The 20,539-nt window shown below is 40.5% G+C and overlaps 1 protein-coding gene across 2 annotated transcripts in view; it reads right to left on the reverse strand.

Annotated features, from left to right (window-relative positions):
• The window catches only part of kiaa1549lb (KIAA1549-like b), a 65,096-nt gene extending 47,759 nt beyond the window's left edge, over positions 1-17,337 (reverse strand). For both annotated transcript variants that reach the window (XM_044030495.1, XM_044030494.1), the window contains exon 1: positions 16,719-17,337. In XM_044030495.1, the coding sequence (XP_043886430.1) occupies positions 16,719-16,938 (220 nt within the window). In that variant the 5' untranslated portion in view covers positions 16,939-17,337. The remainder of the gene's footprint in view (positions 1-16,718) is intronic.
• Positions 17,338-20,539: the final 3,202 nt, after the last annotated feature.

Below are 20,539 nucleotides of genomic sequence, written 5' to 3' on the forward strand. Positions count from 1 at the left end.
GCCATCTGCCTAGACCGGTTGCGGTGAAAGGAAAAATGGGGCACAGAAAGGGAAAGAGGGAGGTGCAGACAGATTCTAGATATCAGATTATTATTCAGGACGGTTCTGAATCAGTTACGACGTGTTTATAGTCCCACAGTGACATTCGTTCACACAGCTCTCGCTCTCTGCACACAGAGCCGTGCGTTTTACAGCATCGCGCGGCGCCGCTGTGGCTGAAAACACCGAGACGAGTCCACAAAAAAGTTTCAGAAGTGCTAAAAATAAACCTTGACATTCAGTAGGACTCCACAGTCGTATTTCTATCACAGTTTTTAGCTTGTCACGAACATGACATCATGGTGTGAGAATGAATGCGCGTACTCTTGCCAACAGCACTCCCCTAAACAACACTTGAGTAGCAGCCAGGTAATTCCTTTAGAAGTACACAGGGGGGCGATAGAGGCTCTGCAACGTTTTACTCCACTTTAAATTTTTCTGTGGTTACTTTTTGAGCCGGCCACGAAAAGTTGGACGCTGAAACTAGAGCAGCTGAATAAAATCGAACCATAATTCATCTGATAGTTTCTCCCTCGCGTGACCAATCAAAACTTGAGGCAGCACATATGTCCACCAAGGCCTTTCAGTTTCCCACAGTGTTGATAAGAGTCCAATTGTCCCCCGGAAAATTTCATCAAACTCTGTCCTTTGCTTTGTGAGTTACGCCGCTCACAATCAGACGGACAAACAAAGCCGGAGAAAAACATAACCTCGTTGGCAAAGTTAAATATGTGTCTGAGTAAATCATTCCACTGAGCCAACATGACTCATAGCACAAGTCTGGAACTGGCTCGGCTAAATAAAAAACTGTTTATTATTCATTAAACACATCCTTTTCCTGAAAAAGATGTATTAGCACATTCTGGAGAAATTGCCCCCCCTCTACTCTCTAGAATCTGAAATACAAAGACGAATTCTGTCAGTGAGTGCAGAGGCAACGCTGGTCAGTGATCGGTCAGGCACGAAAAGGAGACAAACATGTAAACACAGCACAATGTCTTCAATCATTCACCTTTCGGAAAAAAAGGGTTTATAACTCAACAAATTCAAAAAACTGTGGTGTGTGACCTTTCAAAAATGAAAAACTAATTTCTATTACATTCAAAACCACTGTCCAATTGGTTCCAGCAGTGCTGATTAAGCCAATTAAGCTCCACATGACTCACTCTGTGCGTCTCAGTACAGCAGGGTTTGGGTTTTTTTTTTTTTTCAAAATCTTGGGTTGCCCCGGCAACATTCCCGTGCCGCACACAGGAAGTCATTTGTTTTATGCTGAGACCGACGGAGGCGACAGCAGCATTGTGTTAGCAAGAGGAAGACGGACACAAATAGGTTGGGGGGGAAAAAAAGCACCCTCAGAAGACTCAGAGGTGAATTCTACTGCTCAAAACACAAGGCAAAGGTGGCAAACTTGCGGCCCGCGGGCCACTTGCAGCCCACCAATCAATTTCACCCGGCCCTCCACTTAATATCAAGCGTCTCTTTCTTTATTAACAGATTCATTTTGTGTCGTAAATACACTTTGATTTTGAAATTTCAATGAAATTCATTTCGTGTTGTAAATACACTTTGATTTTGAAATTCCTATGAAAAATCATTATTATGATTTTATTACACTACTCAGTGGCATTTGAGTTGGTTTTGAGTGATAAGTGAAGCAGTTTGATGGGATAAAGACACAAACACTACCTCAGTCAGGTTTGATATCATCGCTTAGTTCAGACAAAGAAAGTGGCGTAGCAAGTAATCTTACATTATTACTGCAGACAACGCACAAACAGGGCAGAATTAACTAATAAGACCGATATAATTGGCACCACAGCTTTAAATATACGGATATTTAACTGATATTTTAATCTTTGATAATCTGCAAGGATTGTATAGATGCCATTGCTCCTTTAAGTAACTTTTTGCCCTGGTATAACCTAACACACGTACAGACACAGTGTGTGTGTGTGTGTGTTGGAGACGGAGAGAAGGAGAGGAGGGAATGGACTATTTCAATCTGGAGCTTGTTGCTGTCTCCTGGGGCCGTGCAAATCAGAACAGGTAAGGGATGAGTGTTAAGAGTTTAGCTGCGTGCTGCGGCTGTGATGGGCCTCAGGATTATGACGGCGGGTGCAGAGTGACAGGGGACGGGGGTCAAAGGAGGTCATCACACAGTGATAGCGACAGCAGATGGGGTGATATACAAGTTCACTGAAGGTCCACTCCTATATGTGTCTTTGCTTCAAGTTAAGACCACGTGTTTCATCTCTGCATCTGATGATATATACTGTACATGTTTATTCCAGTAAATGAGTTTTCGAATTGTCCACAATTGTTGATGATCGTGTACCCTGCCTATCGCCCCCTATGTCAGCTGAGATTGGCACCGCGCCCCACCACGACCCTCATTAGGAGGATAAAATGGTAGAAGATGGATGGATGGATTAATCGATTTGAGTGTTTTTTTTAAAATAATTTATTTTTTCGGCTTCTTAAATGTGAATATGTTCTTTGCTCCATATAATAAAGAAATCAATAAAACGGAATAATTTTGGTTTGTGGACAAAACAAAACAAGGTTCCAGGTTTGGTAAACACTGATGAAAATGTTCTGTCATTTTCTGGACGAAACAACAACATCGATTAATTGAGAAAATAATTGACAGATTAATCAATAATATATCATATAGAATCATTAGTTGCAGACCTAGTTTTCATTTCACTTTCATTGTATCCCTGAAACAATGTCCATCAACCACATTTTAGTGATCAAACATCTGGAAGTAACGCTGGGTTAAGCATTTCCAATGGTCCACAGACCATTCCAAGCCACTGAGCTCCTGTGTGACATCATTAATGAGAAAAGCTTTTTTCATGTCAATCATCAGGTCATCTAACTTTAAGTTCATGCTATTTTTATATCCAGGATTTCTCTTTCAAATATCTAATACAGTTGCATGGTAACACTGTAACACTAGAGCTCACTCCAGTCCAAAAATGTTTTTTTGGACTGGAAATGACTCTGTAATTACTCTGTTTGTGAGCAGCATAACTGAAAAGGCTGAGGCCAGATTAAGATGATGTTGTTATTTCCACATTACAGAAGCCGTATGAATACGGATCACCTTCCAAATTGATACCTTGTCACACTGAGCAGCTGTTTTTTGGTAATACTGTAAATTAGGCTTGAATCTCGAAACAGTCCTTTAGTAAATACAGTGCGTTACTGTCCAACAGTGTGTGGATGGTGGTGAAAGTCCGGCCTGAGTCAGTCTGGAAACAACAGGCTTAATATTATTGTCACTGTGGGAACTAACTGTTTTCACCTCTGACTTCCTAATTGTTCCCTCGGGGAAACTTTAGAGAAAGTGGAAACTAATCCTGAGTGACAGCGTGTCGACTGTAACTGAGTTGTCGTTGTCCCCACAGCAGTGAGCGATTTTCTTTTTGAAAAGTACAACATGAGGAGATTATAGTCAAATTGTGTGGTATTTTAATATAAATACATTCAACGACAACTGCTTACGCAAACATTCAGACCAGGAATGCCTGTTGCCTCCTATCGCAAATGTAAACCAGAACAAATGAACTCTAAACTAATAAATAAACATGCTGACCTTTAATTATATTGCAGACAATGAAGGATATCAGCTAATTACAATGACTAATTTGTAAATATAAACAGTTTAAAAGGCCTTTAGTCTGTTATTCTTTCAGTCATTAGCAAAATTCAACACTAGAGAGCATCAATTTAAAACACAGGAAGCTGCTAATGAGCTCTTTTTTTTTGTTGTTGATAAAACAAATTAACCTAAATTCTCCCGCCTCCATCTCCAACCCTGTGACAACAAAAATGATTCACAAGTCGTCACAAGACGCACATGACAGAACATAAACGTGACGCAAAAGGAGATGATCACAAACTGCTCGCCTCTGTGAGAACACAATGAAGACATACTGCAGCAGAGTTGTCCACAATAATAATTATAAACAAGATCTTCCTACAGCTGATCTTTATCCTCCTGTTAAGCTTCGACGCCCACATTCCACTCAACTACTGTACAGGGAAATAAATCAATAATTGTAGTTATTTTACTGTGTCATTAACATGGAAGGCAGATTAGAAAATAATTAATTCGAAGATCATTCATAATGAAAATCAGTGGTTTCATTTAATCAGATATGAACATTTGCTGCAAAATGACATGCATTCAAGGGAAAACGCAAATAGCAGCTATGCTGAGAGTATTATGCATTTAATTTAGTCTAATTATTAGAATAGTGTCATTATTATCATAATTAAATCTAAATAAAGACAAAATACAGGGCAGAATTGGAAATGGTAAGGTTTTTTCTGGACTGAAACCAACACTGTAATACAAACTGAAGTGTAAACTTGCTGAAGCATCTCCTGTTGTAGGAACACCAGTATACAGAGAAGAAGAAGAGCAAGGGAAGTATCACACATACAGTGTGTGCAGGTGAAAACACGGCTGCATTATGCTGGGCGACTTTCACCACAGACCACAGACGCGGTTCATTTTAAACACGGCACAGAATCAGACATTCAACCTTGACATTCCACACAGACGAAGCGAACACAGCCATCACTACCAGCTCCGGCAGGCAGAATGATGGATGAGCGCTCAGACAAAGACCTTTGCTATTTCCCAAATCCACCACAACACAACAGCAACACTGCACTCTGCAGCTGCCGCGTGACGGCGGCCATGTAACATCCTTCCACTGCACTTTCAAAGAGGAAAAGAACGCTCAATTTGTACATATTCAGACTATGTGGCATATTATAATCACTTCATTTCTGATTGCCAGAACTATACAACAGTGTTGTCACTGCTTATTGGGATGCAGTGTATAAAATAGTCCCTTTTTTTTAAACAAGAGGGATTTCGTTCATTTCAATTTGCTTTTTTAAAAGTTATGTGCAATTACATGTCATTTTCTAAACATACTGTACATTTCAGTAGAGTAAATATGACAACAGTTGAGAAAACAAAGACTTCTAGTAAGGAGTGTAGGCTATACAGTAAAACTGTAACACTCTTTATCCAAAATGAAGATATTTGTACAAGCTTGATGGAGATAAAATCAAAATCAAACCTCAAAATTCCAGTCAAGTTCAAAATATACAACCCTAGATGCACAGCAGACAGTTTGAAGTAAGAGGCTGCTTGTATAAACACACATAATCTCCAAGAGGATGAACAGATAAAAGACTGATTTGAGAAATAATAAATAAATGAATAATACTAGGCCTTATGCTGCCTTCACATGCTATCAGAAAGATCATACTTCCCATTTGTGAAATTGGAAATATGACTGTGTTAATGTTTAAATGCTTTTTTTGTTGTTGAAAAATGGATGACAAACAGTTCACCCTCACCTGCTTCTTGGGTAAAACAATATAATTATTAATAATGGAATCATTTACCATTCATGACAAATCTTATCTTACTCTCCGCCATCTTGAAATACCAAAGGTTATTCTCACTCAGGAGCTCCTGTGTCACTCATATTAAATTTAAAATGATCTACCAATTTCCCACTAGAACTCACGACATTCATGTGCATTTTGCACGTCGGGGAACTTGCATTTACCACAATTCCGATAGCACGTGAAGGCAGCATTAGATTGACTCTGAATAGCCTCTTGGCCCAAAAGTAATGCAATGATGATTATGTTGTTTTACTGTGAAAAGCATCTGATGTATAGACGTAAAAGTAATCACCAAATCTGCCCACTCAGCTGTTAGCTTAGCTATTAGCTCCGTCCAGAGTCAGTGGAGTGAGACTGATGCTATATAATGTGCAGTAACTGTATACGTTTTTGAAAAGTCATTTTTGCTCTGTGGTGTGTACAGTATGTGTTTACTCGTGCCTTTATTGATCGCAGCAGGTCAGACAGGCTTCAGGTAAACAGGCTTGTGCTGCTTATATGCTGACACGTTTACGTTTTACATTTTCTGTATCATAACAACAGTTAAGTACCCGTCCTTTTCTTGCGCCAACCTTTCTTGCAACATCTGCAAATGTGAAAAGAAACAACCCCCCCTAAAATGAATCGCATCTAGACACATTATTTTTGGTGTATCTATTAATATCAGGCAACCCAGAAGTAAATCACACAAATGGATTCAAATGGAAAAAGATACAGTCATCACTTCAGGGACGTTAAGTGAATTAAAAGTTTGGGAAACGTGTGAGGAAATAGCACCAAAGGTGAGACCTGACAGACTAAAGAATCAAACTCTGAGTGAAACAGTTTCACACAGAGAAGCTTACTGTAATGGGAAGAGGCCAAATCAATGAACGATCCAATTTTGTCCTGAAAGGAGACAAACAAAAAAAAATGTAATAATAATAATAATAATAATGTCGGTCTTGAATCGTGGTGAACAAACAGCTTTATGAACTGTGCCGGGTCACGACAATCATGAGATTTTGTGATGATTGAGATGTTGACGTAATCCCGGGGGTTTAACAACAGCTGCATCTGTTGAGGCATAGTGGACGGGGATTACTTCAGTTAAAGGTAACACTGGCGTTATGATGACATTGGGGGACCCTGTAAAAGACAAAGACAATATTCTATTGCCCCCCAGTCCAATTCACGTGATTGAATGTGAAACCATAACCAATCCTTGATTATGTTCACAAAAACACCAATAATCTGACTATTAGCTTTGTTCTGAAGACATTTTGATTAGTTTTAATTGTTTTTTAGAGAGGGTTTGCTAGTTCTTTTATTAGTTTTTGTTTTTTGTAAATACTTAGATTTATTTTCGTTTTTATTAGTTTTCGTGTTAGTTTTTTTTGTAATATGGAGTATTCGGCAGGCGCAAGATTCAAAAAGCTATTGGGAATAAATACACTAAAAAAAATAAATACACTTCATACGAACCCAAAAGGATTATGTATGAAATAAATATACAAAGAAGAGGAAACATTACGTCCACTGCTGTGAAAACTCAAGATAGCAAGTTCTAACCTGATTTATATGATGTGACTAAAATCAGATAATCCACATGTCTCAATCTGATTATTGCATATTCAAAGTATGACCTTGTTCCAATTACGGTCAATAGAAAATGCTGCTGATGCGGCAACAGAGTCTTAATCGTGTTAATGTGAGAGCGCTGCCGACCATGTAAACGTGTCAGCGTGTAAACCTGCACGTTGCTGCATCTTTCCAAGGCCACGGGATCCAGTGAATGATGCTGCTGATACACACCACTGTCTCAGGGAGAGTGTATGATTCTGCATAGAAACACAGGAAAGTGGCTGCATCCACACCTTCGTGCTCGCCTGCTTTTACGGCTGGAGCATCGATAGCACCTTCAGATTCGAGTGTGTCGATGAAGACCATCGGCTCCACATGAGCTCACGTCAGGTCACACAGGAAGTGATTATGTCAAGTATAAAACGAAGTCACAGACGTCTCATGTAGCCGTGCTATGATGACTCCGCCCAAGTTGAGGAGGTACTATAGTAATGGAAAACCATAGCAAACCGTGTAGAGTCGAGCCGTGTCGTGCCGAGGCGAGGTATGTGGGGACTGTATAATGGAAAAGCGCCAATACGGTGCGTTTACATGCATGTTAGAAGTCCGATTTTTTTAGAGCATGTGGCGCTTGCTCTCCATCATAGGAAAGCAACGGTTTTGCTGGTGTCGTGTTTCTTGTGATGTGTCTCTGTGATGCAGACCTTTAGTGAGTGTGCACCTCCTCTGTGTCAGAATGGGACAAAAAGAACCGCACATCAACACTTGTGCTGAGTCCCAAAGTTTACAAGTGCACTTGATGGATCTGCAGAGAGTACTTTTGAAAGGATAATTAAATGCTTAATGTAGGGAAAAGAAGGGTTTTTTTTTTTTTGTTCACCGATTCTGCTGGTCAGCATCCAACACGAGGGTGGACACATTTTTGCAAACTGTAGGACGGTACGGACTGCTATATAAAAAAGTCCTCTAATTCAGATTTTATTGGCAAACTATTCATAATTTAACGCCAGAGCTTAACAGTCCTCATTTGGTATTTTGGCTGCGATTATGAATCCACTCACGTTGGCCCACTGCAGTGCTGCAGATGTGTTAAGCTTAACGTTGAGCACACACATGCTTTTAAAGAGGACGGATGTCCCCGCGGGTGCCGTCGTGGCGGTTCATCCAGCTTGGCGAGGACGCGGGTTTCTTTCCGACTGAGAAATGATACAAAATCGTTCATATCAACATGGGGAAATTTTGCTGATGTGCCTCTATGGTGCCATGCAAGTTAAAGTGTTTCGCTAAACAGTCCTGTACCGTCTTTATGCGAGAAAACAGGATTAAAAATGTAATATCGTCTTTTGTTTTCTGCTTTTTCTTTAGAAGGAAGTGAAACAGGAAATTGAAATAATTGACTTCTGTGACAGCGGGGTTTAATTTGTCATATATTCTCCCCGTGTGTCAACTACTTGTAATTAATTATTTTTATGAGAGACAACACACACCGTTAAACATTATTACGGGTTCTCTCTGAATTCCGTATAGCTGCTCTCTCCTTTAGTGCAACTGACTCGTGGGGAAAAAATACAGCACAGCCTTAAAATGAATTTCCCTTTGAACATTTCAGAAAAGTTCATCTTATCCTCTCCAACTTCCTGTTATAAGTGTCTTCTTCCACTTTTTTGAGATTTCTCTCAAAATTTTTATATGTTTACTGTTTTGAGAGGATTTCCTGTTGTGTTGATTATGATATTTTTACACACACATATGTACAGAGTATTACAGACTAACTTGTTGGGTATTCAGTATAAACCGCATGTTCCCCATCCCTACTCTGATTTGACTTTATTTGCCCATCATTATGGTCGTCATGCGTGTCCCTGTAATGACATCCAATGTCAAGGAGAGACTAGGAGTCTCCTTGGTGACAATATATAATATTACTGAGACATATGTGAAGCGTTAAGTGCCGTGATCTAATCATGTGGACACATGCATGACCTTCATTATCCAGCGAACGCTTGGGTCGCCACGAGCGTCAAAGAAACACACACTCACAGATACACATACACTGATATTCTCTATTCCAACCATAACTAGCTCATTCTTAACCCTAAACTTAACCAGTTCCTCAGAAATGAGGTTCTGCCTCATTAGGATCAGGTTTTGGTCTCCATGAAGACTACTGGTCCTGACAAAGTCAGCGTCTATGCCAGAAAACTGACACATTTTCACTGCTATTATGTGTGCAGTAAAATAAGCTTTTATAGGGTTTGTTCGTTTGGTGATAAATAAAAACTTCATCATCATTCATTCCTCGTTATAAATTAATTATTGAGCTCTGTGGGTCACCTCGGCAAAATGTGATTTATTGCGCCGCCCGGTCGTGATTGATTCAACAAACTTGATTTTAAGGAACAAACTCCAACACCCAGCAGATCCATAAAGCGGTGTTCCTTCACTGCGGCAGGTTACACAAGTGCTGAGAGTGGCAACTCTCGATCACACAAATGTAACATATATGTTTTTATATATACGTGTACATATATATATACACACACACACACACATGCTGGAACAGTCTCTGAGGACAAATTAAAAGGAAATCTAAGGAGGATGAAAGGGAGGGAAAAATAGCTGTGAAATTTGGATAGACTTTAGCTACAGATGGGTCTATAAGCTCTCCAGAGGCAGCGGAGCTAAACACTCAGATCATCCCAGTAATGAATTGGCCAGTGGGGAACCGCCCGTCGTCTCATTTCAAGTAAGAGCATAAATCAAACAAACGTAACAGAATACAGATTTATGAATGCTCTTAAATGTCATGCCCACTGTTGTAATAAAATGAAGTACAAATACTTCGTTACTGTACGTATTCCTCTAACGATCTTTGTTACTCGTTACTACCAAATAAAATCAGAAGAAGAAGAGTATATATATATATATATATATATATATATATATATATAGAGAGAGAGAGAGAGAGAGAGAGAGAGAGAGAGCTTTTCTAGTCTTGATGAGCTGCTTTATACTATAGATTTGCCATTCACACGCTTCAAGTGTCTTTCTTGCTCAAGGACACATATAGACTCTAGCAGAACCAGTAAACATTCCTCGCCCTACCACTGAGCTACCATGGCTCAATATTAACTCCTCATCTTCACTTTTACTTCTAAAACCTAAGTACAGTTTATACCAGAAAATGACTTCTGATACTGAAGTACAGTAAATGTAAGTAAAACTTCAAGTCATTTTCTGATAATACTTTTACTCACTTTTTAGCATTCCTTTAAGGTACTTTATACAAAACAAAGATAAATTGAAAGTATTTACATTGTCTATGCACATTAACATCTTTTTCAAAGGTGTAGTCAGTCAGTGTGAGCTTTCTCTCAGGACACTTGCATTTAGCTTTACTAGAATTACTAGAATAGGGGTAATGGTTAGCATTTTTGAAAAAATGGTGCTTCCCAACCTCAGTTTCCCCTGAGTCGATAAATATCTTCATTCTTTTTTTTTGTTACATGTCCACCAGTGACACTTAGTCCGAGGCTTGAAACTGCAACGCTAATTCTGGACTTTTTAGAGCCACTCGTAGCGGGACGGGACCTCATTTCCAGAATGTAAACAGTGTCCGCCATCTTTGCTAACAGTTACGCTAACAGGACCGTGTGTCACTGGTGGGCACATAACAAAGAAAAGAATGAAGATATTTCTTAACTCGGGTGTAACTGAGGTTGGGAAGCACCATTTTTCAAAAATACTAACCCTATTATCGGTGAAGTATTCCTTTCAAATGAAGTAATAACAAAACAAAGGCTGTGACACACATTTGGTCTGAAACTGTTGAAACACACTACACTCGGCCCAACACTGACAAAGCTTCAGTCATTCACTGCTCATTACCATTAGACCTCTGGAGCCTTAAGGACATCCCTAACGCTTTGTTAAATTAATATGGGGACGGATGATATGCCCCCAAATTACCATGACATTATCAATAAGAATATTTCTCTGCCGTTGATTTAATCTGTTCATCATGTCACCGCAGGAAAAAATACACACGCTCGACAAAAAGTTAGCAACAAGGGCTCTTTGTTTGATTATTACTGATCCCATAGCCAGGCTTCTATTTCTGTGTAATCCAATTAGAGCTCTGAAAACATTCTCTCTGCTCACATTTACATGACAAAAAAAGTAGTTGTGGTCACAGAAAATGGGGTCACAGACGACCAACAATGTAAAACGGCATGTTTCGCTGCCACTAAGTGTGGTCTTTTAATGAAGTGGAGGCCACAGTGATGATATAAAGATGTGTATATGACAACGGTGCAATTAAAACTGGGAGGACAAATGGGGCTTGGATCCCGCACTCGTCTGGTTCACTCTAAATGGAACCATTGTTTACAAAATGGACACGTGGGAACTAGTGATTCAAACTTAAACGACTTAGGAAACTCTTTAACTGACGTCATACATGAAGCAATTGGTCATTTACATTCAAAATGACCTCTTTACAATCAGACTATGGCTAAAATATACCGGCATTACATCATCAGGAGCATAATGATTATGTCACATTTTAAAGGACAGTGACGCCATTAAATAGAGACTGCAGAACCTGCTCCTGACCCTCACGTCTCTCTCGTTCATGCACAGCAGGGATCAAAAGCCCCCCCACCAACCCCCGCTCATTTCTGGTAAAAATCTTGAATTTTTTAACTTGCACATAAATAATTTAAATTATTCTTGAGTCAAAGCCTAGTGAATCATTGAAGGTGAATCTGTGGAATAACTCACTGAGAGCTACATCCAGTAATTCAACTGTTCATCCACCTATGAGCTGTACTGATTTTCCTTCAAGGGTCACAGGTGGGCGAGGGGGGGGCGGGGTTTATAAGAGGCAGAGAGAACGCTTGGGTCCGACTGACCAAAGTGTACTTTCAAGTAGTTAAAAGTTAGCATTAAGTCACCCAGTAGATTAGCCGACAGGGTCACATTTTATCTTTATTTGGAAGGTCAAACACGTTCTGGAGAGATTTACAGCACTAATCACTCCCGTGTTTTCATTCTAAAAGAAGAAGGTAGCGCCGAGCTGCTCCTCAGACTGGACACCCGTGACTTTCCTCTGCAGTGTGATGATAAACAGTTGTTATATACAGTGTGTCCCAATAAATCAGCAGCAGCAGCAGCAGGAGAAAGTCTTCCATCCACGGAGGATGGAACAGAGACATAAAGGCAGAGAGCGACACTGGAGGGAAACGTGGAGATAAAGCTCATAAACGCGCGCACACAAGACAACAAACACAATATTCCCTGATTGCACTGAGCTATGTGAGCGATAATGTGCGGCAGATGGTCCACGATACTAATTAGAAGCCAGGTTTCTATCCACTGCGTCTACTGTATGTGTTGTTAGAAGCACTGTTGTCGACGCTGGTGAAGGAGAGAGGACTGCGGACCTTTTGACTTCCTGTAACATGTGACTGAAAGGATTAGAATGATAGCAAGTGTGCGTATAATAACGGATGCTCGTGTACTACCAGGCACAAACATCATTTTAATTATCAGCTAGCAATCTCTCACGTCTGTCACCGACATCAAAGTGTGGAACAGAGCAGACACACAGTCTTCCTGTGAAACATCTGCACGACATGCAGAAGAAAACAGATGGAGGGCTGTGAATAGAATATTTATGTAATAATCAACTAAAACATCTGACTGACTGAGCGTTCACATGACTTAAGTGACGAGATTGCAATAGTCGTCAGGATTCATATTCCGACGCATGTTTCTGTCAATTCTGTTACATATCTACTTATGTCTACATATGTGCAAATCAAAAATGACACGTTTTAACGCCTCGTGGTGCATTTTTTAGCACTTTTGACATGATATAATGGTGATAATCACTTTTCATTGGTGTGAAAAAGAAAAACCAAGAGGAAAAACATTTGATATTTTACAATTCTACAAATGTAGTGTTGTCTGTTGTGTCGTGTATGCAGAGGTGGAAAGTCATGAATTACATGAACTCGTGTTACTGTAACTGAGTAGGTTTTTTGTGTACTTGTACTTGAGTGTTTTTTTGAAGTACTGTACTTTGCTACATTTTAAATCACATCCGTTACTGAGTAAAGAAAAGTTTATTTATATTAAATTCATGCAGCGGACATTTTGGCAGAGAATGGTGAGGACAGGTGAATCTGCCCAATTTTTTTTGACCGTCATTTAGAAAGACCACGTCGTGAACCCGGGGGCTTCTTGCTAAAAAGACAAGAGTGCTGGAAAAGTATAATGTCAATGTTTTTTCCCCCCTGAAGACCAGATTCAAACGGACAGAGCTAGAGCTCCATCTTAGGAGAAATCACCTAATGCACACCCCCACACACACACACACACAGAGGCAAAGCCCTCCTGACACGGTTACCCACAACATAATTAACTGTGGTACATTAAATCTCTGCAGTGAGGTGAAACGGGGCAAATAAACAATAAACAGAAAATTCATGTCCTCAATTTCCTCCCCGAAAAACCCAGAGCTGATGCAGACAGGTCATCAGACCAAGGGTGAGTCACGGTTGTTGGTGGGTTTTAAAAACCAATTCCTGGAAGTTGTTTTTTAACATTAACCACCGCGACCCCGGAGAAGGCGAACCTCGACAGAGGGGAAGAAAGCTGCAGGATGCCGAAAAAAACAACAACAAAAAACAGAGGCAGTCTAAAAAAGATAGCGGGGGTCGAGTGCAGCTCACTGGTCATTTAATGCACATTAAATATAACATCATATGTTATGAGATCGCACAGCCAAGAGGGGACGGCTTTTGAATCTTAGAGTCACGTCTCCTGTCAGTGAGGAGCAGAGAGTGATGACGGGCTAAAGCCCAGGGAAAGAATCTCGTACAGCGAGGTGTGTGTGTGTGTGTGTGCGTGTGTGTGTGTGTGTGCGTGTGTGTGCGTGTGTGTGTGCATGGTTAACACCAACCAAAACAACACTGTCAGCACTCAGAAGCATCGTCAGGTTCTGGTCACAGCAATTAACAGAGCTGACGTCACAGGGAAAAAAACATTTGATTGTGCTTCTCTCTCTCTCTATCCTGGAGATGATGTCATGATCTCTCGATATCATTTCACAAGTCGTGTTAATAAGAAAACAAACGAGACATCCTGTCAGTTCATTACAGATCAGTCTCATATGAGAGCTTTATGTTTGCAGCTGCTCAGGACACGACAGTGAACCCTGGTACCGGTTCCTCACATGAAGTCGTGAGGCCAGATATCTCCAGGACAGACACACAGACAGTGTCCAGAGTTTTGAGATAAACATCTATTTTATGACGCTCCTATGTTGTTGTGTTTTTTTGGTTTTACCTGTGACCAAAGACATATTTATAGCACGGCTACTCCTGAGTAAAAGCAGAAGAAACCAGTTTTAAATGTGGTTTTAAACTTCTTGCCTGGCAGAAAAAAACACACACTTTAATAGAAATGTGATATAAAAACACTCCAAGTGTGTTTGTACAATAATAATCACATTTAAGAAGCCGATTAACCGATTATCTCATGAGTTATACGATTAATTTAGTAATCGATTAGTAACCGTTTCAGCCCTAGTATGTTTTTTTTACGGCTGAATGAGGTTTTGGTTTTATTAGATACTAGAGTTTCTGAAGAAGAGTGAAAAATCAGGATTCAGACAGATGTAAAGTCAGGACTCACTGGATTTAAAGTTGATGAGGATTGCGGTGGCAGTAAAAAACGGAATCAATGGCAACAGTCAGTAAAAGTAACTGAGCACTTTGTGTTTTCATTGTGCGTCAGAAATATTCTTCAGGGTATACAACGTAGATAAAGTGCTTTTAAAGTGATTTCTGTGGTAAACTGAGCAGTGTTTGCGCTCTCCGAGTACTTTCTCTAGTTAGTCTACATTTCTGTTTTGAAATGTACATTTCTCTTATTTGATGGTCTTATAAAAGCTCTGTCCACTGCAGTTTTTAGTAGATCCTTTTTTAATATTGTTTACCTCTAATGCCTGGCATCTCCTTTCCATTTACATTTTGCTTTGATTGACTTACTACAATTCTCTGTATTTAATCCAATTTTCTGTTAAACTTATTCCATTCTTTGTATTAGCTTTTCACTGATTCAATCTTACCTAACCTTTTAATATCACTCACACTCATTTAAATCTGTAGTGATTTAAAAGCCCCAAAAGCACCCGTTCCTCTTTCTATACAACAGATTACAGTCATGTTTTGGGGGTTTTTACAGTTCCTGACCCTTTGACCGAATAACAAATGCATTAGCGGGAGTTTACTGGTGCGGTTCATCCATAGCATATGTGCTATGTTATAGCTCAGGTGCTGATGCTGCTGCTGCTGCTGGGCTTGTGTGTTTAGGATGTGCTGATAGGAGGAAGAGGAGGAGACTCTGCTCTACAGCAGCAGTGCATCAGCAGAGATGAGACAACACAGCCACTACACCACCGTGTGTTGACTGGAGGGCCGATGGTTAGGTGTTAGGTGTAAAAAAATCTGTAAGAGGTGTAGGCGCCGCAGCCAAATGTCTAATTTTGAGTCGAGCGTGAATCCTCGTGGGTTCATGGCTGAACAGTTTGCTGGACCAAAATCTCATGGCCCATCTGCACAGACAGACAGACAGACAGAGCGTCCTACAGTGAGCTACAGTATATGTGTGTCATTTGTGCTGACCCAGATGCTCAGGAACACAGACTGCCCCGCGGTTCCACTGCATTCCCAGAATAAACTCCCCCATGTGTCACTGCAGCTCATTACACACAATAATAACGTGGTCGAATACTAATAATAATGATAATGATGTCATGGGAATGCAACCTCGAGGAAAGGAAATGCGCGACGGGAAAGATTAAATGACACAAAAGTCTTTGTTTTGCGTGGTCAGTTGTAATGTCGACACAATCTCTAGCAGTAAGCGATAATGAGAGAGCATCTGCATGAGGAAGAGAAGCAGAGACAAAAGAGAGGACTGGCTTCAGGCTCAGGTGCAAACACTATAGTAGGTGTGTGTGTGTGTGTGTGTGTGTGTGAGAGAGAGTTACATCACACAGAAGCAAACCCTGAACACTCCAGCCTTTAACACCATCATCAACAAATCATGTCAGTGCAGGTCAGTGTGGGAATTAATCCTGGAGTAAAGGCTGCGCAATTTTTCCAATGCAGCCTCCCTCCTGCATTTAACAGCCACAGGAAGGACACACACACACACATGCACGGAGGCTTATCACTCATCCCTGTGATCATCAACCACACTATTGGTCCATTACTGAGTCCAATGTGATCCAATGTGTCTGCCTTAAGAAAATGATGTCATACGAGCAGAATTAAGAGAGAGTGAGCATGCACATGTCTGCAAAACTACAGTGGTCACGTGAGAAGAAAGAAAGATACCAGGTGTCATTTTATATTATTAGTGTCATTATGGGACATAAATCACACACAGGTCTGTGTTTTTTTTTCCTCTCTATAAAAAGATGATTTTCATGCACTGCTTCATCTTTCCACCCTGTGACTCAGTGCAACACAAACAGCAGCAAGAAAATGCCTCGAACTCTTCACAGTAAATCCCAGATAGTTTATGTGTGGGGTTCTGCAGCGCGCGCGCACACACGCGCACACACACACACACACTGCACTCCTCGACGTTCTTACCCTCAGCTGCGGCCACCGCGCACCGGACAAGCAGCGACAGCATCCCCACAGTGAGGAGACAGTGTCTGAGCTCCACGGCGGCTCCTGCCCGACACCTGCCCCTCAAACACCTCCACTCTCCTGCGGCAGCATCCTCCGTGCAGCCGCTGCAGCCGCCGCAGCCGCCGCCGGGCTCCGCTCTGTGGCGACCCGCGCATCCACTCCTCAAACCGGGAGCCATATCCAGTGGATAAGTTGCTGAAGTTTCGGTCGTAAATAATACATTGGATCAATCCTCGTGCGTGAACGGGGGACGGCGGGAGGTGTGTGTGCGGGAGGGGGGGAAACACAGCAGGTCCCGCGGTCTCGTCGTGTGTCCAGAGCTGGAGTGGAAGAGCGTGGGAGGAGGGAGGAGAGGGGGGAGGAGGAGGAGGAGCAGGGGGCTCCTCGGTGCGGCGTTGAAGGGGAAATTAAGAAATGCGACCTATCGCTCCGCTGGGTTCGAACCACCCATCATCACCAATGCGTGGCACACACACACACACTGTGCCACAGGTTTGACATTCAGCACACACACACACATTTATTCATTCAGAGCTGTCTCTGTCCAGGTGGAGGACAGACACGTGATGTCCTCAGGTGACGCTGAGTGACTGATTTACCGCTGCTGCTGCTGCTGCTGCTGATACTGCTGCTCCTGATGCTGCTGCTGCTGAAACCTTCCTCCCTCGCGGTCAAAGTGAGTGAATCAGCCTCTGCTATTAAACTATCAACGCCGAGCGACCAGTGCGCAGGGCGCCCCCTGCTGGAGTGAGAACACATGACGACAGATGAAGCAAGTGTAGTTGCACTCACAGGCCGCTTTGTGTGGGACCTACACACGTTCAAGAACACACACACTTGTTTTTATATCTTAGTGAGGCCACTTCATAAACATAATGCATTCCTTAAGTCCTTACCCTAAGTGCCTAAGCCTTAACCCTTAGGGGTCTGCAACCTCTAGTATCAGAAGAGCCACTTTTTGACCCCGCACCACACAAATATAATTAAATATGTAGCCACAAAACCTATTTGACCCATAAAATGAAGATTACATCTTGTATAAGGTTTTATATATACATACATGTATATATATATATACATGTATGTATATATACATATATATATATATACATATATATGTATATATATATATATATATATATATATATATATATATATACATATATATGTATATATATATATATACATATATATACGTATTAATGTATTTATATATATACATATATAAATACATATACAGTATACATATATACACATACATATATATCTAAATCTATTTATTTATGTCATTAATAATTTATTTATGTCATTGGGCGGCAATTTGATGGAGGACTTTGAGCTGCGATGAAGAACAATGAGAAGAGGATGAACCTGAGAAAGGAGATGAGAGGATGAGAAGAATTGTGATGAAGAACTTGGAACTGTGGAGGGCAGCATAACACTTCTGCAGAAAATGATAAACCCAGCAAACATTTATCCTGGTTATTTTGTTGGTATTATTTATCCTTTCATTTGCTGTCACTTCTTAATTATCTTTTATTGCACTTTGCTGCTGTGTGAATATATCATTTCTGCTAAAGAGGATTAATAAAAAGTACCTTACTTTATCTTATCTTGTGGTTTCATCTATCTAGTTTGATTTAAATGCAGTGGCAAACAGGTCAGTTTCCTGGTTAGGGTTAGTATAGACTAACAGCAATATTTTAAAATCCATTCTTTGTCAAACACATGCTGAATGGGCTAAACCCACCAACTTACACATGTGAACGGCCAACACTGGTGAGTTTTCACACACGCTCTCGTGTTCTCAGTGCATGCCCATATATGGGCAGGCCAGGTGAGGCAACACCAACACTGTTTATGGATTCAAAAGACACATTCGGCATATAGAGGGATATAAAATGATTCACCAGTATGCTATACATAATATTTTAATTTAAATGACAATTATCTGTCCTCTTACACTTATGTACAGTATGAATTATTAATTACATGGAGGTCAGTGGATTTACCTGTACTGCAGAGATGATCTCCTGGGTTGTTTGGAGTTTGGAGTCCATCACCTGTTTGTTTGTTTGACACATATTTAAAACATGGAGGTGGCAGGTTATTTCTAAGAATGGCAGAATCTCATTTGCTGAACAAGGTGCATGTGACTGCAGGATGTTCAGTGAAGAGTATAATGGCGTAATGACGAGTCTCAGATGACCTCAGTGCAGTGTAAAATGGCCAAGTTGACTACATGGACTGTAGATATTCAAAATGGAACACGGTTGTGCAGCATTTTACCTTTTCTAACAGTACTGAGGTTACATCAGTGGCTACTTACACATTATATCACATTGTGTGAATACAACTGTGGCTGCTGTACCTCTCCATCACCACAGGGTGTCACTCCAGACCCAGAAAATCACCAGGAAACGTGCTCATGCTTGTGGATCCAGAAAAAGATTATGGAAGATTATTAGAACCATTCCCATATTGGACTAATATTGGAATAATAATTGTAAACATTACAAATCAATCTGTCATAACACAGAAGGAAAGAAAAAGAACCACACCTGTGTGAAAGTGAATTATGAAAAGAGACCAAGTCAGAGAGTTGCATCAATAGATTTTTTTTTTAATTCAAAGTGAATCTTAACAATAATACACCATAAAGTCTTATTTTGACACTCACCAAAAGAGTCACCTGGAAAACCCGCTTAATGTGACAAAGTAGAGAAGGCTTGGTCACACCTAAATCACTGAGAACTAGAGAGGAAACACTATCGCAAACTGTAAAGAGACATCACATCCATAGAGTTAGTTTTCCCAGTCCTCATACTGTAAATATTGCACAGTGCAATTGCTACATGGCAAACTAGTGTAGCACAAAATAAAAAAGCAAAAAAAAGGAAACAAAACAAAACAAAAGCCACAAAACCTACAGGTATTAAAACAGTAACAGTTCAGATTTCATGATCAAGTCTATTTGATGAGCAATCTCAACGGGACGATTCCATAACTTGCAGTGTGAATTAACTTGATAAATTGATAAAGATGACCGCAGAACTGAAAGCAAGCGCTCGAGCGAAAACAAACCTCATCTAATCCAAAAAACAAAGAGCAGTACACAGTAGCACGTGTAGAATAATACAGACCCTGAATTAACATCTCTAAATGGATAATACCGCAGCAGAGGATTTTTTTTAATCTCTTTTCTCTAACAAAATCATAACATTAATTGTAGTCATTTGACAAAATGACCGTTTTACCTGTTAAATGTTACACGGCTCCTCAGAAACTAAATGAAAAACAGTTTAAAGATATCTCCTCTCTTGCATCCATTCTTTCTTTCTTTTCTCTATAACAAGCAACTGGAGAGTTTATGCAGGCGCATTGCTGGTGAATACCTTTGGAGGAATCAAAACACAGATTACATTTCACATGCTTATTACTGGGGGAACTAGTTCAAGCACTAATCTGCCAAGTTCATGCCTTGTCATCATAAGCTTCCTCTTCCCAACTGATACTCGAGTACAATCGGTAAAGCATACAGGTTAGAACAAAGCGATCGAATGACAAAAAAACAAAACATGTCAATAATTGAATCAATGTCAGTGTTTAAATGTGGTGGTGGTTTTTTGCACTCGTGACTGACCTGTGCGGAGAAACCACGATAATCCCCTGGACAGAGCAGCGAGCACCCACTGGTATAAAACATGGCTCCTCTGTTTGTTTGTTTGTTTGTGTTTGTTAAGAAAAGAAAAAGCCAGTGTTGTCAACTGTGCTCCGGT

This window comes from Solea senegalensis, linkage group LG7 (assembly GCF_019176455.1).
Source record: "Solea senegalensis isolate Sse05_10M linkage group LG7, IFAPA_SoseM_1, whole genome shotgun sequence".
Classification (NCBI taxonomy): Eukaryota; Metazoa; Chordata; class Actinopteri; order Pleuronectiformes; family Soleidae; genus Solea; species Solea senegalensis.